Here is a 25209-nt window from a genome sequence, read left to right as displayed (position 1 = left end):
AATCAGCTCTTTGTTCATCCAAACAGGTCCTGATAAAACACTGAGTAGTTAGGAATATAAACGATCATAAAATACTTTTTTCTTTGTGTTTATTTGATTCTATTAAATACATTTTGATAAGAATGACGGTAACGCGAAATAGCTGCAGCTATAACTGTGTAAGGAAAAGTCCCGCAGCTTTTACTGTCTCCACGACTCCACCAATCATTCTTGAAGGCTTAATCACATGTCATCAGTCTGACCAATCAGAAGTGGTTAAAGTCTCCACTTCCTTGTTCCAATTTAGCTCATAACTCACTCAGTTCCAACAAAAACACCAGCTAAAGCTCGTCTTTAGCGGTGTAGCTTTCCACAGAATCCGGTATCAGACAGTGGAACTAGTGAACAAAACAATGAAGCTCAGAGACGCGAGTCTTTCTGCCGTTTTCTCGCAGTTTTCACACTACATCTCCCATGATGCATTGGCTTAATGAGTCCTCCTTCTTACGCGTCTTGAAAACACAACGAACATACAGTTTGTATGTAACTTAACTTTTATTACATCTTTTAGAAAAACATCTGCAACTTCCTGCTTTTTCTGCCACAATTATCACAAAAATGCACGTCAGATTGCCGGGGGGGGGGGGGGGGGGGGGGGCTGTAGATCAAAACAGACTATGAGTTTCTGCTTTTTTTTTTTTTTTTTTGGGATGCTGGTGTGCCGCGGGATTTTTGTCAAGGTTAAAGTGTGCCGTGGCTCAAAAAAGGTTGAAAAACACTGCACTAGACAGTGCTCTGAACCTTTTTTCTTCAATGATTTGTGATCTTCACTGGTGTCCATGGATTACATGAAATCTTTCCACCTTTATCCACCTTTGTAATGGTAGGGAGAACACGTCAATGTTTCCTCTTGACCCCATTGGATAGCACAAGGGTTAAGCATACATTATTTTAATGAACAAGTGAACGTGTGAGAGCTGAGCTGCTCATGGCTTTTGCAGATTTGTTGCCAGACTTGCAGTAAACAACGAAAAAGATCTCAAAAGTCCTTTCAATGGTCAGATGTGGCTTATCATTGTGTTGACTTAGGCTCTACAATGCACCTCAATTTCCGGAGGTGACAAAGCTAAGTTATGGACGTATGGTATTGATGCCCACATATTTGTCTTCCTGTTTTTTTATTCTGTTGAATTTTGATGGATTCTAATTTGGATTATAATTTCAATTCATTTTATTAGATTTACATGTAAACAATGTGAGATTTTTTTAGCACCCATACTTATTAGTGTGCAATATGAAAAGTTTGAACAGTCTTTTTATGTAAAAGCATTTATTATGATCAACAGAATGTGTTAATTATGTAATTGACAATTCTAAAAACTAGTGCTATGTCTAAATTCTACGGAAGCAGATTAGGGCCATGGAGAAAGAAAAAACTGGGCATGGAAAAGTTTGACTTTAAACTCAGAATTCTGACTCAGAGTGCTAGCATTTCGTAACAGCCAACAGACGTAAAACATCTAAAAATGTGTGTATGCAGCTGAAATATCAGGGTAAACATCTGTGACTGCTCAACAGTCTCACAGAATTGCTGGCAGAGTCTGTAGCCCTTTTATTGACAAATTCCATTTAAATAAATGTCTTTTTTACTCACCTTCTGTTAACACAGTGGCCTCCTCTGGTAAGCTTTCAGCACGCAACAAAAAAACTTCACTGGACAGTTTCATTAGTTCCACTCGGCATGTATGACTCCACCGTGCTGCTAAAGCTAACTGAAAGAAGTAGCTCACAGGCCTCCATACTTCATATTTCTGAGATTAAAGTCAGTTTTCTAAGAAAAAAGTCAGAATTCTGAGACTAAAGTAAGAATTTTCCATGCCCTTTTTCTTTCTTTCTCTGTGGCCCTAATCCTCTTCCGTTGAATTCCCACCCTAATTCCTAACTACTAAAAAACAAAATAGTGCTGAACTATCTAGTGTCCTGGATTTTCAAAGCAATCCGGACACTGTGCTCAGTGCCTTTTTTATTAAAACGGCAAATTTTCTGTCACCGATTTCACAAAGGGAAAACCTAATGAATGTGAACATTTTACACATGCTTTTGATGAATCCACTGTGTTCTGATGATGAAAACCTTGATGGTTTATTAGAAAAATACATTTAAAAACATTTTTTTTGCAACAGGTTTGAAACGCAATGGATTGTGGTCAATATTTGCCAATCTAGTTAGCATCGATGGTTTCTCCCAGAGACTTCTGGGAATTAAATTTTGGAATTGTAGATTCAGACAGGACTACAAAATGGTGAACGCACTGTATAGTGAACTCTTGTGAGGAGCGAAGGAATTTGGTCACAGCCTAGGTTACACCAGGGATAGCACATCCCAGAAGACACTTTGGCAGGAAGCATTCATAAATGTCAGCTGACAGACAAACTTTGAGATTGCTTTCTGAAAGTAGTCCGAAAAATGCAAAAATTTTTGGCAGCACAAGCGCTTTGAACATTGAAAAAATGTTGTAACATAAGCCTCACATGAAATGTAGCAGATGTGTTTCATTACATGAGGTGGCTGAACTCCACAGTCACATTACAGTAGGCTCAGTTCTCTTTGCTGAGTCTGTGCTTTCTGCTAGGAGTGATTCTGCATTTCAAGTGAAGCCAAAATGACCGGAACTTCTTAAGCTTTCTAGAATTTTTTACTGTCCAGGTCAGTAAACTGTGTTCCCATCTCCTCAGTGGACTGAACTTTCTGCACAGCACTTAACCCTTGTGCTATCCTAGGCACTTTATCATTGGGAGTTGGGTCATCTAGACCCACTAGACAGTGCTCTGAACCTTTTTCTTCAATGATTTGTGATCTTCACTGGTGTCCATGGATTACATGAAATCTTTCCACCTTTATCCACCTTTGTCATGGTAGGGAGAACACGTCAATGTGAGGGGGTCATCTAAGATAGCACAAGGGTTAAGCAGTACGTGGCCTTATTCCTCTATTTGACACATGGGATTTAAAAAGAAGTAGAAGTAGATTTCAAAAGTAGAGGTGTCCTCATTGAGGCCCAGCAATAACATAAAAAAACATAAATGACTAAAATAAGTTTAAACTCATTACAATATCAGTTTTTCACCTGAACCATTGTGTTCCTCAACTTTTCTACACTTTCTGTATTTTATGAGGTTCTTGGAAACTTACAACAAATTGATCTGACCTGTGGCTGTTCTTTTTGGTCTAAAATTCTTGCAATGACTTTTATTGCACCTTCTATAGAGGCAATGACAGCAGTGGATTTATTCAACAAGAGGGACGTGAATGAGCTGGAAATCCTCTTCACCTTTTTCCACCTTTGTCATGGTAGGGATAACACGTCAATTTAAGGGTGGGGTCATAGGATAGCACAAGGGCTAACTGAGCAGAGGACGTGAGAGCGGAGACAACAAGTGCGTAAAACAAGATTCAGATCAACCTTTCAGACTCAATTACAGTTGAACCAGGTAGGGGTCTGAAAGACAAACACAGAAAACATCCAAACATCTGTAAGAAGAAAAATTAAACATGTTTACATGCTAGCAGTGTCAACATGTTTAATTTGTCAGGATGACGAGAGACCAACTCAGAAGCTCTTCTACATCTTTTAGGGAGGAAAAGAAACCAGACAAGCATGAAAGCAACGGAACATTTGTGTTAGGAGAAAACGTTGGTCATTGGCAGCTTCAGCAGAGAAGCTAAAATTGGGGAAATTAGACAGACAGATAAATAGATAGAAGCATGGAGTACAGTGAGCAAAGCTGCTGGTTCTTCTGAGCTGGTGTGTGTGTGGCCTCTGTGCTCTTGAGCAGCGCCAAAGCTCCTGGTTTTAATGGAGCTGGTTTTAAACAGTCCCGCTGCCTTTGTTTTGCAGAATTAAGCCTCTGCACTCTTTGAAGTGGGCGCCATGTTTGCAGTCTGATCGTTTAATTGGGGCGCAGCTTGATGATATTAGTGTCAAGGTTAAACACTGTGCTGAGTTTAACCTCAGAGAGCAGCCTGGTGGAGGGATGTAGGCATCATGTGCTGCTTGGTTCAAGATCTGGTCACAGAGTTCAAGGCATACAGGCACACATCAGGCCTTTGGTTTTCTTGAACATGTGACATGGTAGACGTGGGACCTGCTATCCTGCTGACTTCACAGGCCTGAGTACAGAGCTGAGGATGTTGCTGCTCAGACCTCCCACTGAAAATACGTAGCCTTACCTCTCCTCTGCACACCCGCCCCCACTGTACGCTGGCTGTGTCTTGCTGCTACGTGCACAGAACGTGGATTACGACATGGCTGCATCCCTGCTTTTGCAGGGAGTTCTTCCTAACCCAGACGTCCTGATCAGCCGATGTCCTCAGGTAGGACACAGTTGTTTTTCAGATGTGGTTTAGTTAGTGTCATGGTGTCTCTGTCAGCTTTCCTCCCCGTCCCCTCTCTGCTTGGCTCTTGATGATTCCCAGTTGTGTCCACTCACCTCATCACTGAACAGAACTACTTAACCCTTGTGCTATTCTAGGCATTTTAACGTTGGGAGTTGGGTCATCTAGACCCACTACACAGTGCTCTGAACCTTTTTTCTTCAATGATTTGTGATCTTCACTGGTGTCCATGGATTACATGAAATCTTTCCACTTTTATCCACCTTTGTCATGGTAGGGAGAACACATCAATGGAAGGGGGGGGGGGTCATCTAAGATAGCACAAGGGTTAAGGAGATCCAGAACCAGCATTCATCGCCAGTTCGTTGCCCCTGATGGACATTCTGACCACGAGTGGACACCTGAGTCACCGGATTACCTGAGCCACAGAACCTCTCGGAACACCAATAACCTCCAGCCTCACCACGAGCCAACTACGACCACCAGCCTCGCCTCAAGCCATAACTACTTTCAGCAACTTCACCCGCTGCTCTCCAGCCTCCAGCCACATCAAGATCTCAAGCAACTCCGAATATTATTAAAACTTGACTTACCAACTTACTCACCTTGTGTTTTCCTTCCGGGTTCCAGCGCCTGGGTCTGCCTCGCCTAGCTTGCCATGACAGGTAGTTCTAATCTTTTTGGGTAAGAATATCTTTATTTCAAGTTGGACGTTTGCTTGACTCTTTACGTTCCTTATTGTGGCATTGATGTAGTTTAGAACCTTCATTCCTGTCAAAATATTTGGCTGTGTATATTCATACTGTAAAAATTGAAGGCTCTGCTTATTTGTTTTGTTTCGTTTAGCTTTTAAAAAACTCATCCAAACTTTCTGAAGAACTTTTAACAACTGACTTCAGATGCAAGTTAGCAAATCGTCAAGAGGTAAACCAGAGCAGTGTGTGCAGAAAAACACATCACCACACTCAGTTTAATTTTGTATCTATTACTTTTTTATACAAAAAACATAACTGAAAAGGAAGTGAATTAAGCTGTGAGTGTCCAAAGAAAGAATAATCAGTGTTTATCGCCATTACCCAAGAGGCACATCTGAAAAAATGAGGCTTGTAAAGGGATTTTTGACATGCAGAAAACTTTCCACTGTTCAAACAGGATTTAATTGACATTAAAAAGCTTGATTCAGAATTTGAAATCATAACTGACAACCAACAGATGTACTGAACAAACTTGATTCACTCCAGGACAAACAGTGGAGCACTCCCTCCCAGGTCATTTATCATCAAATAAGCTTACATGCATCTTTCTTTTCTTCAGCCTGAGAACACAGAGGAGAGCCACACCGGACCAGAACTGTGGGCATTCAATGTCTGTGCAAACATCCACAGCTCTGAGCTCTTCAGGAAGGCAGGCAGCTGAAAAAGCACACTTCAGGCGCAGCAGAGGCAAGAAAAGAAAAGACGGTATCATCAGAACCAGAGCAGCACAAAACTCATCTACTTGATCACATGCAAAGCTAAAACAATCTATTAATGATGAAAAGAAACTTGCAGAAACATAAGATAAGGGTGTATTCAGACTGGACACGTTTGGTTTGCTTAAAGTGAACCAGTTGTTTTTTGAGGATGGAGGGGTAAATGAGAGGAGGAGAGGGCTTCATCAGTGCAGAGGAGCGATGCTGGTGTCTCATCGCATCATGAACGAGGACCAGCTCACTCATTTCATCTCAAGAAACCTTCACATTTTCTGTTGGGGTTTAAACATTTCTGCAGAGTGAAACGGGTTCTTTGTGTTTTGTGTGTCTGAGCTTCAACAGTAGTTGGGGGGCTTTATGTTTTTTAACAGGTGCTGGCTGGTTTTCTTTTGACTCGGTAAGTGTTTGTTATCTCTTCTGTTCATCAGATTCAGTGCTGTATGTGGAAATAAATGATTTCCACAGTGTCACACTCACACATCCCTCATACTTTCTCCGGTTGTCTTCTTTGAACCTGTCTTTGAGGACTCCACCATGATCAAAAGCTGACTTCTGAAAAGGTGTGGGTGTACCTGAGTTTGTAATTTGGGCTTGAAGAGTGCTGGCTCCCGGTTCGTGCTGCTGTTTGATCTGCTGTTTGTTTTCAACATGAAGCTCCACAGTTTCCTTTTGCAGTAATGAATCAGAGTGGAGGGACCCCCATCAGGCCCTCTGCAGCCATCATTAGCAGCCTCACAGTGTTTGGTCCCTCTCTGATTTACCACCTTCCCTTTCAGCCCTTCCCACTCTGTGATTTGTTTTTAGAGCGGCAGCTCAAATGACCAAACCTGCAGCCTTTACGTGTTACATTTGAAATGTGTGCCCAGTGGTGAACAAAGTGCACACAACTGCACCACTTGAGTCAGAATGCAGAAGATTCTAGTCAAATAAAACTCCAATATAAGTACCTAACTCGGTTAGCCCTTGTGCTGTCCTAGGCACTTTAATATTGGGAGTTGGGTCATCTAGACCCTACAAGACAGTGCGCTGAACCTTTTTTCTTCAATGATTTCTTCTGCTCACTTGACCCCCTCGCAACAGCCCTGATCAAAGACAACATTTCAAGTATCAGTCCAATTATCACAACTATAATTAACCAATCATTACAACCTGGTCATGTTCCCCTTGCTCTCAAAACTGGCATTATAAGACCAGGCTTAAAAAAACCTGCACTGGATCCCGATAGTTTGGCAAACTACAGACCCATTTCCAACCTACCGTTCCTGTCCAAGGTTATTGAAATAATTGTCGCTGCTCAGCTCCACCAACATCTCTCAACGCACAGCTTATATGAAAAATTTCAGTCTGGTTTCCGGCCAGCTCACAGTACAGAGACAGCCCTGGTCCGAGTCATGAATGACCTACTCATAGCTGCGGACCAGGGCTCCCCATCTCTACTCCTCCTTCTGGACCTATCAGCTGCATTTGATACCGTGGATCACGGCATTCTCCTTAACCGTCTTCATACTACTGTTGGACTCTCTGGGAACATATTCAACTGGTGTAACCCTTGTGTTGTCTTAGATGACCCCACCCTTCCATTGACGTGTTCTCCCTACCATGACAAAGGTGGATAAAGGTGGAAAGATTTCATGTAATCCATGGACACCAGTGAAGATCACAAATCATTGAAGAAAAAAGGTTCAGAGCACTGTCTAGTGGGTCTAGATGACCCAACTCCCAATGTTAAAGTGCCTAGGGTTGTACGAGGGTTAAATCAAATCTCAAAAACAAGTGGCTCTGGCAACTGCTAAATCTCACACACACACACAGTCACCTGCGGAGTCCCTCATGGCTCTGTTCTTGGACCTCATTCTTTACCATTTACATATCTCAACTTGGACAAATCATCCATAAACACAACATTTCATTCCACTGTTACGCCGACGACACAGTTATATGTAAAAATGGATTCCACTCCCACCCTAACTTCTTCTGCGCTCCAGGCATGTCTCGAGGAGATAGAGGCGTAGAAGGCTGAAAACGCTCTCCAATTCAACAGCAACAAGACTGAAGCCATATTAACCCTTGTGGTATCTGAGATGACCCCACCCTTCCATTGACGTGTTCTCCCTACCATGACAAAGGTGGATAAAGGTGGAAAGATTTCATGTAATCCATGGACACCAGTGAAGATCACAAATCATTGAAGAAAAAAGGTTCAGAGCACTGTCTAGTGGGTCTAGATGACCCAACTCCCAATGTTAAAGTGCCTAGGATAGCACAAGAGTTAATCGGTACCCCTCACCAGATCAAAACATCCTCCATCAAAAGCATTCTGGTTTCTGGTCACAACATTCCGCTCTCTTCACCTGTGATAAATCTTGGTGTCAAAATCGATTCTAATCTAACATTTGATCATCACATACGTCACCTCTCCAAAGTCTCTTTTTTCCATCTAAAAAATATTTCAAAGCTCCGTCCCTCACTCACCCTGTCTGATGCAGAAAAACTGATCCATGCATTTATCCCCTCCAGACTAGATTACTGCAATCCTCTCCTTGTTGGGATTCCTGGCAGGAGCCTGGAAAAGCTCCAGCACATCCAAAACTGCGCTGCGAGGGTCCTGACTAGGAGACGGAAATTTGACCACATCACTTCTGTTCTTCAGTCACTTCCCTGGTTACCCATTCGTTCCAGAATTCACTACAAACACTGTCTCATCACCTACCAATGCGTCCATGGAACTGCCCCTGCCTACCTTAGTGAGCTCCTTTCCCCGCAAGCCAGTTGCGCCTCCAGAAATTTTTCATGGGGGTGGCCAGTGGGGGGCCACATTAAATCTTGGGGTGGCACACAAAAACCATGAGCTATATTTTTAAAATTCATTCTACCAAACGTAGTAAAACAACCTTTAGAAAACCAACAGAAAGATAAATGCCTACTGATATTTTGTAGAACATGAACTTATAGTAGATACTACTAGTATAATAACTAATAGATACTAGTAGATACCATTAGTAGATACTACTACTGATATATATTTATTTTCTTTTGTTTATATTTAATGCTTTGGTGTGTCTGCTTGGGGTGTTCGGCTCTTGACTGAGAGATATCTATAATAAACAAAAAATGAAATCTGTTGTTCTGAAATAATATTAAAAATATCCTTCTAATTATTAATTATATCTGTTGACATTTCTATTCAGACTAATAATCATGAAACATTTTTATTATTAGGGTAACATAATTCTAACTTCACCAGTTGGTCCAGGAACAGGTGGAGCCCCTGCTTATGCTGAGTTCTGCCTTGCTTCTCTGACCGATGATGCTGACTGTCCCTCCTCTGATGCCGTCTCATCTTTGTCTTCCTCATTCTCTTCTGTCATTCATGCTGCTCTGTCTCATCTTCCTCCTCCTCACTACTCCTCTGTTGCTCCCCTACCATCTCTTTCACTCCTTCTGCTGCACTTTTATTCTTAAAATAAGAATATATGTTGAATTTCTCTTCATTCTCTGAAAATGGACAGACACAAGCATCAACTAATGACTATAGGTAACTCTGTGGAAACAAAAACACATCAAAATGTTGCGGTAACACAACAACCAGTGCTTAAATAGTGCCATGAAAATGAGTGGCTTGTGACAGGGACATCCTTTTTTTACTTATTAATAAGAAGTAATGACACATCCACCGCCGCTGATGATGTGGCGTATTTGTACCAAGTATTTGCACACTGGGTTTACATGTTTTGCACACCGCATGTTTTTTACACCTTTGCAGCTGTATTTATTTAATATTTAATATGTATTTCTTTATTTAATAAGAATCTAATTTTTGATAATAATTTTTCATAATAATTTTCAGTGATATTTTTAATTATTTAATATAAATGTCATTTGTGATGTCCTTTATTGATGTTATATTATACCGATTATTTCTGAATGTGTTGCTGCCACAGATAAATGAAATTTCCCCATTGTGGGATTAATAAAGTCATCTATCTATCTATCTATCTATCTATCTATCTATCTATCTATCTATCTATCTATCTATCTATCTATCTATCTATCTATCTATCTATCTATCTATCTATCTATCTATCTATCTATCTATCTATCTATCTATCTATCTATCTATCTATCTATCTATCTATCTATCTATCTATCTATCTATCTATCTATCTATCTATCTATCTATCTATCTATCTATCTATCTATCTATCTATACAGATCTAAAGTACAGTAAACAGATTGTTAAAGACCCACGGAAAATATTTAACAGGAAAAGAAACGTAGCATTTTGGGATGTGTGATTGTGTGTGCGTGCGTGCGCTCTCGCGCGCACGCGTGTGTGTGCGTGCTGAAACCGCTGCTCGCGCGATGCAGGAAGAGAGGGGGGATAGCGCGAGTGAAGGCCCGTACACACCGGGACGAATATTCGCCAGCGTTTTTCGCCACGTCTTTTGTGTTCACACCCAGGCGATTTTCGCTGACGATGAGTGGAGTGAACATGCAATTTCATTCCCTGACATTAGATGGCGCTTAATGTAAAACAGAAATACTCCTGTACACAAGGTGGCGCTGCGCAACTTTACGCTTCTTAAAGTCGCTTTTCACTCAGAAGAAGAGAGCAAGTATTTACACGCTTGTCAGAATCAAACAAAGAAAACATGAATATTTCAAGCACCAGTAGCTCCAACTGGTGCTTGGTTCGGGGATATTTTAGAATGTCCGTCATTATTGCTTCGCGGCAGTGTAGACGCTACTTGGCGTCTATCTTCTTCGCTGGTATGTGTGCTCAGCAAGGCAGTTTTGTGTTTGAGCGCCCCCAAGTTGTGTTTTACTGTAACTTCAGAAGCTCCAGACACGTGAGCAAAAGCGCCGTTCTCATTGGTCGAGTAGATTTCGACGCGACGCGTCGAAAAAAAAAATCGAACCCGAGGCGTTTTTTTTTTTTGACGCTTTAACGCCTGGCGTTTTTTCGCGTCGATGTGCACACTCTCGTTGGTGCCCTTTGTTTAGTCACGAGGCGTTAAACGTCGGCGAAAATCGCCGGCGAAATTCGTCCCGGTGTGAACAGGCCTTGAGGGTGTGGAGCGCATACACGCGCGGTCAGTCGCCGTTTTGGACTTAAGGAAAAAGTAATAAAGAAAGTTTATCTTTAGTGACTGAGACTGGTTCTTTTGTCTGACCGGCCCAGAGGATCTGAGGGTTCGAACGCGGAAGTGAACCATGCGTCTTATTCATTCTGCGTCCAGCGGCTCCTCTGTAGATGTCTGCGCACTCAAAGGCAGCAGGGAGGGGAGGGGGTGTGGGCCGGTTTAGGTGATCAGAGCGACTTGCCGCTTGCTGGCTGTGCATTTGGGATGAAACGCACAACTGATGCTACCACTGCTTATAGTGGCTACTGGGGTGGCCACTGGGGTGGCCAGGTGTCGGAGAGGGGTGGCCATGGCCACCCCTGGCCACCCCCTGGTGGCGCCACTGCCGCAAGCCACTTCACGACTCCTCCGTTCCAATTTCACACACTGCCTTCATCAGCCAAGGACCAGGCTAACCACAACGGGAGACAGAGCCTTTCAGGCTGCTGCCCCTCGACTCTGGAACAATCTTCCACAATCCCTCAGAGCCCCACAAAGCCTTTGCACATTTAAAAAAGGATTAAAAACTTTCCTTTTTAATAATGCTTTTTAGTACTTTTGTTATTGTTGTTTTTGTCTTACTTTGTTCTTATTTTTAAAGCATTATTATTCCTGCCTTCATTGTAAGAGCTTTGAGATTTTACCCAAAATGTAAAGCGCATTCTAAATAAAATTCATTATTATTATCATTATTTTTTTTAATCTTCACTGGTGTCCATGGATTACATGAAATCTTTCCACCTTTATCCACCTTTATCATGGTAGGGAGAACACGTCAATGGTCATCTTAGTCATCCCCATAGGATAGCACAAGGGACACAGACTAATTTTTTAAATACTCAAGTATTCAAAGTCCTTTTTTCAGAAATTTCCAAATGGAACTGAAAGTAGATAAGACACAGCTCTCCAGTCATTGGTGTGACATTTGCAGCTTTTAACAATAGAAGCTGCAACAACACATCATCATCAGTAGGGTAAAACTAAACTGTCTCACGACGTTCTAAACGCCCGTACACACCGGGACAAATATTCGCCAGCGTTTTTCGTCACGTCTTTTGTGTTCACACACTGGCGATTTTCGCTGACGATGAGCCGAGCGAACATGCAATTTCATTCCCTGACATTAGATGGCGCTTAATGTAAAACAGAAATACTCCTGTACACAAGGTGGCGCTGCGCAACTTTACGCTTCTTAAAGGCACTTTTCACTCAGAAGAAGAGAGCAAGTATTTACGCGCTTGTCAGAATCAAACAAAGAAAACATGAATATTTCAAGCATCAGTAGCTCCAACTGGTGCTTGGTAAGGGGATGTTTAAGAATGTCCGTCATTATTTCTTCGCGGCTGTGTAGATGCAACTCGGCGTCTATCTTCTTCACTGGTATGTGTGCTCAGAAAGGCAGTTTTGTGTTTGAGTGTTTTACTGTAACTTCAGAGGCTCCAGACACGTGTGCAAAAGCGCCATTCTCATTGGTCGAATAGATTTCGACGTGACGCGTCAAAAAAGAAAACGAACCCGAGGCGTTTTTTAAAAAGTGACGCTTTGACGCGTGGCGTTTTTTTGCATCAGTGTGCACACTCTCATTGTGCCCTTTGTTTAGTCACGAGGCGTTAAACGTCGGCGAAAATTGCGGGCGAAATTCGTCCCGGTGTGTACGGGCCTTGAGCCCAGCTCACATTCCCTATTAGTGGGTGAATAATCCAATGCTTGGTGAAGATAAAAAACAACCTTTCATAATCCATATTGGGTCCTATAGTTCAATATATGAAAGAAAAGTCAATCTAGGGTTCTTATTGACTGAAAACCAAGTCTTTTTGTCAGCAAAGGTGTCTCTTTAAATGTTGCGGTTCTGAATTTTTGCTATTAAATACAAATGCAACCTAAAGTAAAAAAAAAAAAAGTATATCAACGTCAAAAGAATTTAATGTTCATTTTTTACATTAGTTGCTCAAATTCAAGTTTCAAATAAAAAGGAAAATAAATAGAATGACGGAAGATCAGGAGATATTAGGATCTGAAAAGGCTCCAAATCTAGGCTACACCGCGCAGGACTAGTCCTATCTGGACATCTAGGAGCACATTTTTCCTCATGAATGGCAGAAATAAATTTGTTAGAACTCAAACATCCAAAACTGTATGCCAGGACTGGATGAAGGCCTCTCTGAAGACGTGAAGTGGTTGAACCATCTCCATCTCTGGATCTGGATTGTCTGAATCTATGAGAGTCCACTGCAACCCTTTGAGATTTAACATGTCAACAGGAAAATGCTAACAGGTCTGAAAATGCATTCAGCTCTGTCACAGGGCTGTGAACCTGTGGGGGAATAAATCTGCTCTTTCTGATGCTGTCATGTACTGGAGTGGTCCTAAACATCTACCACGCTGCTTGATTTCCAGCAAACCCTGCTCATCATACAGCAGACCAGCTAGATCAGCTCACTCAGGGGTTTTTGACTGACTGAACACACCTGATCCTGGCTTTTAGCTGCAGGCAGGACATGGATGATGGGAAGACAAAGAGGATTGTGCATCTAAAGACCGCTACATCAAAGTAATGTGTGAAATGCGTGAATGTGCGCCACCTAGTGGCCAGGAGTGGTCTTCTTTAAATGATTCCAAACCGTGCACATGAAGTCCATCACATTTGTCTGACTTAAGTACATTTAGGGGTGTGAGTCTGAAAGAAGCACCTCCAGGTCATCACCAGTTAACCAACAGCACACCTACAAAGATTTTTTTAAATCCAATTATTTTTATTTTTACAGATACAATGTGAGCCATGAGATTTCCTGTCTGAACCTCTGAGAGAAGGATTTGTGTGTCCGACTCTTCTTTCCTATTGATCTGCTCCTTTGTGAGGGCGGGGTAAGGAGGAGAACCCGAAGGTACAGCCTGCGAGAGGTGAGTAAATGCAGCACAGCTACCTCAGAGTGGTGCCTGTTTTTCCCTCTGCATCCAGCAGGCGGCGACGGTTCTGCGTATGATCCACCACCTTCATGACTTGTTGCATGTGTTTCTCCTCTGATCTGTGTGTTATGAGCGGGTGATGGTTATAAATCCGTCTTGTTTCATTCTTTAGACAGACGTGTATTGGACGGACGGACAGCTTCGGCCTCGGTGCTCAGTCAGAACTGCATCTTATGTCGTGTGTTGATGCGTTTTCAGCTCTCAAGAGCTAAAATTTCCCCCACAAAAAGTTCCATCAACTTGTTGTGATGAACATTTTTATCATTCTGATTTTTCTAATCAGATAAAGGAGTTCTTGAACAGTCAGGGAGGTCCTGACTGGGCCCGCCCCCCGCGGCCCTGCAGGACAGTCTGTGACTGCTCAGCTGTGGGGCTTTACCTGAGGGGGGCAGCCAATGAGCTGCCTGCCTGCCAGGAGCTGGAGGAGCAGGAGGGAACAGCCGCGCCGCAGTGCAGAGCGCCGCGCGCCGCTGCTGTCAGAGCGCGCGGCTCCGAACGCCCTCACGGAATCCTGCGGGAGTCGTGCGTGGAGACAGAACCACTGGAAAAACAGTCACCAGAAGAACCGGGATGTTTGCGCCTGTTCTTATAGAAGGGATAAAGATAATTAATTTAGACGAGGGGGTACTTTTAAAAGTACACTCACAAAATGCTACTTTTTAAAATCATATACACAAAATACTAAAAATACCACAAAAAAAGATACTTCATGTTAAAAATAAGAAACTGTTATTCTGACTCTTTTTTTTTAGAAAAAAAAAACAACTATGGTTTTGGTCAGTATCTACAAATTCAGACACAGTTAAATAAATTATTTTTATTTGAGTGTTAATATATGAATTAATACATCGATAAGACATGCACATAAATAGTTTTTTTTTAATAGTAAAAGTTAGCTGAGGGAGTTTTTGTTGCTTTTGTAATTGATTCTAACACGTGTCCAAACTCCAAAAAACATTCAAATGTGAACAAACTTTTTTGTTTGTTTAGTAAAAATCTTTTACTGCTAAAAATAATTAAAGTTATACTTAATCAATTTTTTTTCAATTTATAAAAAATATGTAATTTTCAAAAATGTATATCTAAATAAATTTGGATTTTTTTAGGACGAAAACCTTCACACATTATCATCTAAAAACTTTAGCAGAATTCTCACACGATTTTTTGGGGTCACGCGCAGTTTGGAGAAGCGCACATTCGGTCCTTTCGCTGAACGTCATGCGTGAAAGCAGGCGTGAGAAGGGTGCGGGTCCAGGCGCGCTCCGGACTCCCCGCTGCAGCTGCTTACCCGGGTCTGACCCGGTCCACTGGGAGCTGGTTCCGTGCGTGACCCGGGTTCAGGAGAACTGCAGCTTCTGCTGTTGGCCCGCGGAACCTCGACATCACGCAACTGTGCTGATCGGTTAACAAAGTTGTGAATAATCTTGGCCTTTTTACACCGGCGCCGTCAACGGCCATTAGTGATGATCCACGGAGGCCATTGATCAGTCATTGACTGATTGGTTCAGACAAACACTTTTCTCTCCCAGTGCGCGAGGTCGTGTCTCTCCTACTTAATTGAAGAAAACAGAGGGGCAACAATGGCCCCCGCCACAGAATGAGAGTTTTGTGGTTGTTTCTACAGAAAGAAAAGAAAATGAAGAAGAGGGGGAGGACGAGGAAGAGGAGGAGGGGGAGGAGGGGAGCTCTAATTAGGAAGCGGGGCTGTGTGGAGGCTGTGGCCGTCAGGCAGGCGACAGGCGCCGGGTCCCGGACAAAAGGCTGTCTGCTGCCCTAACCCCCCCTGCGTAACCCTTTAAACCGACACACACGCGCGCGCGCGCGCAAAGACACACACACACTCACACGCAGGGGCCTCAAAATACGTATTTAGGAGAAAAACATAAACAAACAAACAAGCAACAAAGGCTGCGTGAGAGGAGGCCCGCATTCTCCTGCACGGAACCTGGACTGCAGAGCGGGAAACCTTCTTTCTAGCCGGTTTTTAAAAAATACCGCCGCCTACAGCTTAAAAACAAAACAGTAACCCTAGGATGAAATAATTCTTGCTTTTGTTCGATCAGATGTTGGTAATCTTTCCAGTTCAGCATGAAAACGGCTCCGTTTTTGTTTCCAAATCCACAAAGCAGAAACTGCAGCTGCCTGTTCCTTTCCGCGACCGACAGAGGGCGCTCCTACCCCACTTTCAACAAGAAGTCCACGCGTGATTCCAACGACTCCGTTTCTTTTTTAGTTAAAAAAATAAAAATGATGATGATGATCATTAAAATGCAAACTTTTAGCACAACGATACTTTTATTGAAATTGTAAGACAATAAAAAATAAAGGGAATAGAAAGATAGACGGGGACAACCAGCAGAAACAACACAGAACGGTTCTGAGTGTGAACGCTGCGCCCAGAAGGAGGAACTGCTCTGTCTCCACACTGGAGTCAAAGAAGTAACCTGAGGTGGTTTGTTGTTGTTATCTTTCCTTTCCTTTGTCTGTTAGTGGATGTGAACTAAAACATGGCACACACATGTCTGCTAAAAAAAACAAAACAAAGAAAGAAATGCCATAAAACCAGCGATGCTTCATACAGCATTTCCAAACCAGCGGCTACATAACTTCAATTTACAGTTTATATTCATGTAAAACGGGAGAAATGGGCATGAGGGAAATAAAGAAGGGACAGCTTCCACGGAAATATGTACAGGCTAATATACAGTTTTAAATAAATTAATACCAATTGCATATTCTTGGATCTTAGCTTTATTTACAGATTTTCTTAATTACATAAATAGTTCAGAAATAATATTTCTGGCAAGAAGTGACAGGTGTGTGTTTTCCTCCCAGTCGCAAACGCCCCCCCCCCCCCCCCCTCTTTTTGAAATGGTCAGACCGGCCCACGGCGCCACGCGGCTCCGCTCCAGCCTCGGTTCGTGGGAGAGGAGCGGGACTTGGATGCTTCAAGTGAGGAAAAGTCGTGCGTGGAGCTGCAGGCTCAGACAGGTCGCACAGATGCGTGAGGCCCCAGAGGGGTCCCGCGTGGTTCATGACTGGATGCTTTTCCTTTTTCGAGCTGTTCCTCTTCCTCCAACTCAAGTGGTTCTTGTTTTTTAAAGTCAAATAACATAAAACTAGCTCTAGCTCTCGTTTGTATCGTTGCACTTTTCTGGATAATTTCCTGTTTTCCCCCTGATTTAATCAGCAGACCCCCCCCCCCTTTCAGACCAAACACGGACACACAACCTTCAGCAGCTGCTGACCCTGCACACATTGAGGGAGGCTCTCCAGCGCAGCCTCAGAGCAAACCTTCCATGCGTGTGAGTGTGTTTAAATGGTTAAATATAATCATTTGGACTACATTTTTGTCTACCTGAAGCTTTGTTCCAAAAACCGTTTGTAATCAGCCTCCATCGACCCCCCCCTCCCGTCGTCCCACCCTCCTCTCAGTCTCTGTGATGTGCTGTACAGGACATTTGCACGTATTGTCCTCTGGTTTTCAAGCCTCGTGTTCATCCCAAGCTTTGGGCCTGGATCACTTGGGGGAATCAGTGTTTGGGGAGGGCTCCCTCTGGCTCTCCAGGCCGCTCACCAGTCTCTGGATACTCTGCAGCTCGTTCACAGAGTCCTTCATGGAGGGTTTGGGAGATGCCGCTCTTCCACTGGAGCCTCCCGTCTTGTGGGTGCTGTGGTGCTCTGGAGCTGGGCTGCCCTCCCTGCTGCCGGGCTTGGAGGTCTCTGAGGCCAGATTCAGGCTGCCAGGCAGGCCTGTGGTGAGCAGGGTGGAGCTCTGGGACAGCGACATGGGGAGCTGGTAGGGGTTAAAGCGGAGACGTGGCCGGGTCGAGCCCAGAAAGGGGTTCCTGGAGAGTGGGCTGGACGTGCTGGAGGCAGGGAGAGCTGAGGCGGAGGCTGCAGCTGCAGCGGCTGCCATGTAGGTGTAGGGGTACGGGAAAAGACCCCCAAATGGAGGCATAGGAATGCCCTGTACAAAAGAAAAAGAAAGACTTAGCTGCAGATCACTTATTTCAGACAAGTAGACAAGTAAAACACCTTCCTGTCGGTAATAAAAAGACACCTTTAATATTTTTTCTCAAAACTTCATTCAGCATGGTTAGCATAAATATTTCAATCCACTTTGAGAAAGTGCCAAATGTAAACAAATATCTCCGATACTGATTTAAGGCTGTTTAAAGTATAATTATGAGGGCCTAATAAACGAGTTTTTAATTTATGACCATTCTTTAATGAAATTATCCAGTTTCATTTTAAAATGTCAAACTATCTGCTGTCTTCCTGACGCGAAGCACACATTTTCTTTCAGAGGGGATCTTGTAAGCAGGCCCATTTCTGGCAGTTTAAGGTAAAAACATGGTCTGCACACAGAGCCTTGAACGCTACATTTCCCGTCTCTTTCCTTTCATTTAGAGCAACAGGTGTAGGAGTAAACAAAACCCTTGAGACTGAAGGAGACTCCGTACCTGAGAGGCGAGCATGTGCTGAGACAGATGGAAGGGGAAGGGGTTTGGGGTTCCTCCTGTGCTTTGGGCAGAGAGACTGCCGTTTTCCAAAGCGCTTGCTCCTGAAACAGAGGCCAGTAGATGCCCCATGCCCATGGCAGAAAATGCTCCAGGGGCCATTGCAAATTGCCCTGGGTGAAACAACAGTGGTGATCCGGCGTTCAGAGGGTTAAAGAACTGCTGGCTGTGAAGACCAGACAGAGCCAGGCTTTGTAAGTGACTGGGGCTGAAGTGTGAGGGGCTCTCCGTTTGGACCACTAGAGGGGAGAAAGTGTCCTTACTGGCACTAATGCCTCCACTCTCTGAGTCCTTTGTGAGCGCGTCCGTAGTGTCCTTCCTGTGCCTGCTCTCCGTTTTGTCCTTCTCCAGGTTCCTTATACTAAAAATGGAATCATCCTTCTTTTCAGCACTTGCTCTTTCCCTCACACGTTCCTCACACCTGGAGCTGTAGGGCGACATGGGCTCAGTTCCCGGGCTGTTGGAGCCGTGTTCATCGTGATGCTCCAGCTCTTGTTCACTGTCAGTGCACGTTTTTTCATCTGAAAGGTAAAAAGTGACAAGTTTTCAATGAGTTTTCTTTTTTTAAAGTTTTGACAATAGAGCTGACCCTTTTTTCAGACTATCAGAATGCTCTCGTACGTGTGTCTTTCAGAAATAGCCAATCCTCTATAGGACTCTAACGTATTTAGGTCATCTACAACTTTCAGTAAAGAAGGTGACAGTTTTTGTGAAAAGTCTGACAGCTTGATTATGTTCAAACCAGCAAACAAGCAGACTCTTTAAAAAAAATCCTTCCATGATTAGAGCACATCTGATAATAGAAGCCTAACATAAACAACAGCACTAATAGTAGTAATGTATTTTTGGTGTGCAGAACTTTGCATTGCATAATGTATAAAAAGTGCTATATAAATAATAATAATTATAATAGGTATGAATTATTTTTCTTATGTGTTTTGTTTTTTAAGTTAAACATTTCCAATAATATGGCTTTATTTAATTATTATTTGCCTCTTCCGTAAAAAACAAAGGCTAAAACCAGAACAGGAAGTGTCTCACCACGGCTGGGCCTGCTGAACCTGAGCGGGCTGGTCCCACCACCCACCGGGGAGTGGACGGCGTCCCTGCCGGCCGGAGGCTCACTGGACGAAGCGTCGGAGTCTGCACCTTCTCGGTCCGCCTTGCACTGGTCTTCATACATGCGCAGTGACGGCATGGTGAGCTGCTTTCTGCAATAAAATACAACAAAATAAAATGAAATAAAATGTTTAAAAAAAATTCAAACGTTGTGCGCACGCGCAATGGCTGCACAGGTGCTCAGCACTGGGCTTACCTTTTTTCTCTCCTCCCGTTTCCCGTGTCCCTGAATCCTTTGGCAAATGGGTTGTTGTCAATCTTCAGCTGCGTTATCTGTCCACCGATAAACGAGAGGGATTTATATTAAACCACAGCAGCAGCGCACAGCTGACACTCCCATCACGCACTGTCCACGCGGGCAAACGGCGCGTTCGCATTAACACTCGGGCGGGAGCCGCATCAGTAATGAGAGCGCAGTGATGGAGCGTAATTTTCATCAGCCCCCGGAGAAACATTCTGTCGCTAAATCCTCATCGATGAGGCCACACAAGCCCCCCAACCCGAGGAGGAGCAGGCAGGAGGCGCAACACTTGAGCAGATGCCTGCATATCAATAATTAATATTGCGGTCGGGATCCGCACCGCATCCTGGTGTGGACCAGCCCACTGTTTGGGGTGGGTGCGGTGCGAGGAGCGACGCAAGGGCTACTGTGGCTCCCGGCTCCTGCAGGCCCTCAGTCTGCCTGTCTGTCTGCCTCAATGCGCAGCTGAAGTGGCATCTGTCCACTCTGGCTGCAGGGTGACCGGACCATTTTAACAGCCTCTAATCGATGCTGACTCATTGCTATAAACTTTTACGACGGAGAGAACCCCGCGCCCAGGACACGAGCCCTAATTAGCTCCGCCATGAAGAGCAGAAGTGCATGGGCCGGGGCGCGTGCCCGTATACGTTATATATTTCTTTTAAAAATTATACTAACAATAACTCCAGCGTCTTTCTTTCCATTTCCGCTTTAGTGAGTATACAGCTGCCACCATATTGCATCACAACAAACATCGCGTTTTTACTCCATCTCTGAAGCTGTTTGAGCGCAGGAAGAGCTAAAAGGACGCAGAGGAACCACAAGCAGACATTTCTGCGCAGCCTTCAAATTCCAAGCACGGCGCCAATTAAAAAAATCAAGTGGGACATGGGAGTCCTCAGCAGGGAAATTAGGCGACCTACAAAATCAGATTAAGTCTTAGGGGTTTGGTGGCGGGGGAGGGGGCGCATATAGGGCATTTATTACGCAAACCGCTGGGGTAGGACGGAGGTCGTGCGCGCAGCGTGAACTCACCTTGTCGTTCTGATACGCCGTCACGGCCACGAACTCGGTCTCCGGGAAAACGTAGGTGCGGAAGGTGCTGTAGGGGAGCTTCAGGATGTCGTTGGCCCGCACAATGTGGAACCTGGGCTGATACTTGTGCATGGAGTTCAGGATGGTCTGCATGGAGCAAAGCTTTGGAGTGAATAAACAGCGTGTTTTTGTTTCTGCAGGATGTTTAATCACCAGCTTCACTCTCACTCCACTCAAATACAGCCACTGCTCTGTAATTAGCGCCGGACCTAGTCCTAAAGTCGAGCAGGCCACACATGGCACGGCTAACGCGCACATCAGATCCACATTAAAACATGAAAAATTGAAACAACACATTTGTGTCATTTATTTAAAAATCAACGGCTTAATTTTATTTGTAACATATAACAAACATTTAGTCATTGAAAAAAATCGTTGTATTAAAAAAGACCAGAGTCAAAAATTTACTATGCATAAAATATAAACCAAAATAAACAATGATAACATTTTTAGGACATTATCCAGAACAGAAACAAGCATTCTACTCAGAAAAGACCCTTCACGCATATTTTAGTCGGTAACAATGTATTCATATGTGGAAATACTAAAATATGCTTTAGATTTTTTCGGTTTTTTTTTAACAAAAATGAAAAGTGCAAACGAGTGGAAAACATGCATTCTAAATTTTGAAGAGGACTGAATGGTTAAATGTCCTCAAAACAATTTTAATAGAGCAATATCTTATCCATTAGATTATTCTACACTACAATATTTGAAAATTCAGCACAATTTCCTGTAAATTGTTATTGTGCTGTACGTTGGTGCACAGCTGATCAGGCTCGGACAAGTCGTTTTTGTTGGAGCCTCTGTTTCAGCCGGAGCTTTCTCCTGCCTGCCTGCCTGCCTGTCTGCCTGTTTGTCTGCCTGGCTGTCCGCTCCGCAGGCCCGCAGCAGTGGGGAGCTCTGACTGAAGCAGGGGGGGGGGGGATTCAGCCGGCTGATAATACTCTGTGAGCTGCAGGGAAACATTAGCTCCGTGCGTGTCAGCAGCGCCTGGAACACGAGTGGCGACAAAGTGTCAACAGCTATAGACACGAGGGTGTCTCATCCACACGCCTATGATTCTATGTAGGCTTGAATAATATTTCTGCAACGCCTTTGCATCAAAATAATATTCCTTTCTGTTTTTTGTGTCAGCAGTGTTCCGCCTGTGTGTGTTTCTTCTTCCGGCTGCAGGGTCAAACGTAACGCCAGACTTTAGTTTGTGTTTTTAAATGAATGTAGTTATTTATGTAGGTTACTGTAGCAAAACAGAAACAGAAATAAAGGCTGTACTCACAAATCCGTGTTTATCCGAGATGTTGTTGGTCAGCTTGAGCTTGTGGAAGGCTACAGGCTTGGCCATCCACTGCTCTCCGGTGGCCGGGCTGTCCGGGTGGATGTACATCCTCTTGGGCATCTCCGGGTCGGCCTTCCCCGCCACCATCCAGCGGGAGTTGTGGAACTTGTAGCGGCAGTCGTCGGCCGCCACGATGTCCATCAGCAGGATGTATTTGGCTTTTTTATCCAGGCCGTTTATTCGCACTTTGAATGGGGGGAACATCCTCCTGCAGACACACACAGGCGTGGGTCAGACACGCGCTACGGACACGCTGGTGGGTTGGGACATTCACGCCACAGACGCAGAAAAGGCCTCCGTGAGTCCGTCAGCCTCTGCGGGCGCGCTTTCCCGGCCAAAACGGAGTTGCACATTTATGACCACAAATAAGCAGCTTTTTGAAGTGACAGCCGCTTTAGAAACGCCAGAAGCCCTGCTGCCTTCAGGAGATAAAACCTGATAACAGCACTGAACCCCTTACACACACACACACACACACACACACACACACGGACACACACACACACAGACACAAAATCACAAAAATTCACTTTGATCGTAGAGAGAGAAATTAAAATCATTCCGAATAGATTCGACTTTTTTCTGGTGGTAAATTTTGCCTCCACGCATGAAAACAAATGTCTAAAATCTGCCTTTTCACTGCAGTGTTTGTTCCTCTGCTTTGTGTTCAGACAGATTTTTGTTTCTTCTCTAGAATCAAAAATATTTTTGCAACAGACTGATAATCTGTGGACCAGAGAAAAGGCCTGTCCACCAGACCAACAGATGTTACTATTGCTTTAGATTTGATTTTAGCGGCCTATAGTGGAAATATTACGGTTATTTTCTGGCTAAACAAATAGAAAAACTCATTTGGGTGCATTTAGGAGAACAAAAGCTTTTTTTCCCCTGTGATTCCTACCTTCCGGATTTGGTTATAACCATCTCTGTTCCGAGTTTGTGAAACTGGTCCCACAGATCCTTGGCTTCCAGTGTTACTTTGGGGTCGTCGTCTACTTCCTCCTCGGGCTCTAGACTTTTCATACCACGCAGATGAGCCGCCTGATGGTGGCTCAGAGCCGGGTGCAGCCCAGCCTCCGCCGCCCCGCTCAGGCCGTGATCCGGGATGGGCTTGGTGAGAGCCCCGGGAGGCAGGCTGAGCGCCGGGAAGAAGGAAGGCTGCGCGGCCGCCAGAAAGGCGGACATGGGGAAGTCAGTCGGCCGGTGCGCGTGGAAAGGGTGATAAGCCATTGCAGTCCCTGTAAAAACTGGATCTCTCATCGGTGCATCCACAAAAACCGTGAAACGATGGACGTGTCAGTGGTATCTTCCTCCGGGTTCAAGGCGGATTAGATCCGCGTCTGTCGAGCTCTTTTGGCGAAGCGGCGTGGAGGCGCACGGCGGCCCGCCGGTCGCTCAGTCAGTGTGTCGCGGGACTGAAACGGCAGCTGAGTAAGAGTCGCTGCTCCAGTCCAGAGCTTTTCCTCCAGCTCGTCCGCTGAGCTTCAGCAGGAGCCGCGCTGTGACGGCAGAGCCGGGCTGCGCAGCGCGCCTCTCTCAGGAATGAGCTGCTTCTCTGCTTCAGTCATCCCTCTCGGACTGGAGAGATGTGGCTCCGTTCACTGCAGATCTGTTACTATCTCACATGTCCTTCCTGCCTTCATCCCCAACACTAATGAACCAAGCCCCTCTGATTGCTGATTTTACGCTTTCTGGACCAATTGTAGGCCCCTATAGGCGTGGTTCTGACAGCTCCGGCCAGACTCTGAGAGGGGAGGGGGGACAAGAAGGTGTCGGAAGCATTAGCAGTAAGAAAACATGTCAACAGAATAAAATATTAACCAATGACAGGAAAGATCGGGAAATCCCACCCCCACTTCCAATCCAAACACCGGCTCAGCCCGCACTTCTTGGCCGGTGGAGGCATCACCTCTCTCGGCTTGCGTTTGTGCAATGTCGCCTCCGGAAAAGCCGAGCTGTCCACAGACTGAGGAGCCGCGTCCACGCTCCCCTCTGTCTGCCAGAGCGGCTGTCCACAGCTCACCTCCACAGAGGAGCCGCGTCCACGCTCCCTCTGTCTGCCAGAGCGCCTCACTCACAGCTGCTGCTCCTGCCCGGTCGCTCTCTGTAGGCTAACACACTGGCTGTGATGTGGGCTGTTTTGACGCTCAGCCTGGATTTGCCTCACACTCGCCCAGGCGGCGCTCCCAGCCTCAGACAGCTCCGGCTCCCCCCTGCGGGAGGTGCTTCTCTGCGCGTCTTCCTGATCGGCCTGACGGGGAGGCAGCCGCGCAGGAGCGCAGTCTGGAGGAGCAAACACCGAAACTGCGCAGAGAAAAAGAAAATAAAAAGAGGAAACCAGATGAGCTCTGACTGCGCGTTCAGAGAGGAAGAGCGCGGTGAGTGCAGTCTTCAGACAAACCGCAGAGATTTGATGCAGATAGAGTTGAGTTTACAGCTGCGCGTCCGAGTGCCAATCGTCTGTTACCCATCAAACAGACGCAGTGATTTAGATCGGGGTTCAGTGCAGGCCGGAGCGGCACGTTGTCAAACTGGGGGACAGTGCGGGGCCCCTCCCGCCCGCCTCCCCACACTCTGCTCCCTTAGAAAAGTCCAGCGCCTGATTAACTTGGACTCCGTTTGTTAGACAGCAGCTCGGCGCCAGTCTGCGGATGCGCCACAATAAGAACAATCTATTGTCTCTTTAGATTTTCCCTGAAGTGTTGCCTGTTCCCGTCCTGGCGCCCCAACACTCATCCGCGTCTCTGTCCTGCTCTAGTCAACACTTAGTGAAGACTGGAATCTCTGCCAACTTCGTTTTCGTCATTTTGTTTAACAAAACAATCATGGAGCGAGTCTCACCTTCACCGCCGCCCGCAGCACTGAACATTTTTTCAAATTTTGCGCTAATCTTTTATGAATTAATAGACAATGCTTGATTTTGGTCTGAGAACATGAGGATGTTCTGCTGCAGACAA

The 25209-nt window shown here is 44.8% G+C and overlaps 1 protein-coding gene across 2 annotated transcripts; it reads right to left on the bottom strand.

Moving 5' to 3' along the window:
• Positions 1 to 16211: 16211 nt before the first annotated feature.
• On the bottom strand, positions 16212 to 24219 carry tbx2 (T-box 2). 2 transcript variants are annotated; one of them, XM_011482980.3, is made up of 8 exons: positions 24103 to 24219; positions 23154 to 23996; positions 22193 to 22460; positions 20854 to 21015; positions 19774 to 19850; positions 19500 to 19669; positions 18402 to 18979; positions 16212 to 17905 (listed from the first exon to the last, which is right to left on the bottom strand). In XM_011482980.3, exons 2-8 carry the CDS (start codon positions 23510 to 23512, stop codon positions 17456 to 17458), a joined length of 2064 nt encoding a protein of 687 aa, XP_011481282.1. In that variant the 5' UTR covers positions 23513 to 23996; positions 24103 to 24219; the 3' UTR covers positions 16212 to 17455. The 2 variants fall into 2 exon arrangements, with proteins under 2 accessions (XP_011481282.1, XP_004075985.1); XM_004075937.4 differs by having other exon boundaries at positions 20854 to 21000.
• Between the last annotated feature and the right edge of the window lie 990 nt (positions 24220 to 25209).

This window comes from Oryzias latipes, chromosome 13 (genome assembly GCF_002234675.1).
Source record: "Oryzias latipes chromosome 13, ASM223467v1".
Taxonomy (NCBI): Eukaryota; Metazoa; Chordata; class Actinopteri; order Beloniformes; family Adrianichthyidae; genus Oryzias; species Oryzias latipes.
This window is presented reverse-complemented; position numbering and strand designations above follow the sequence as displayed.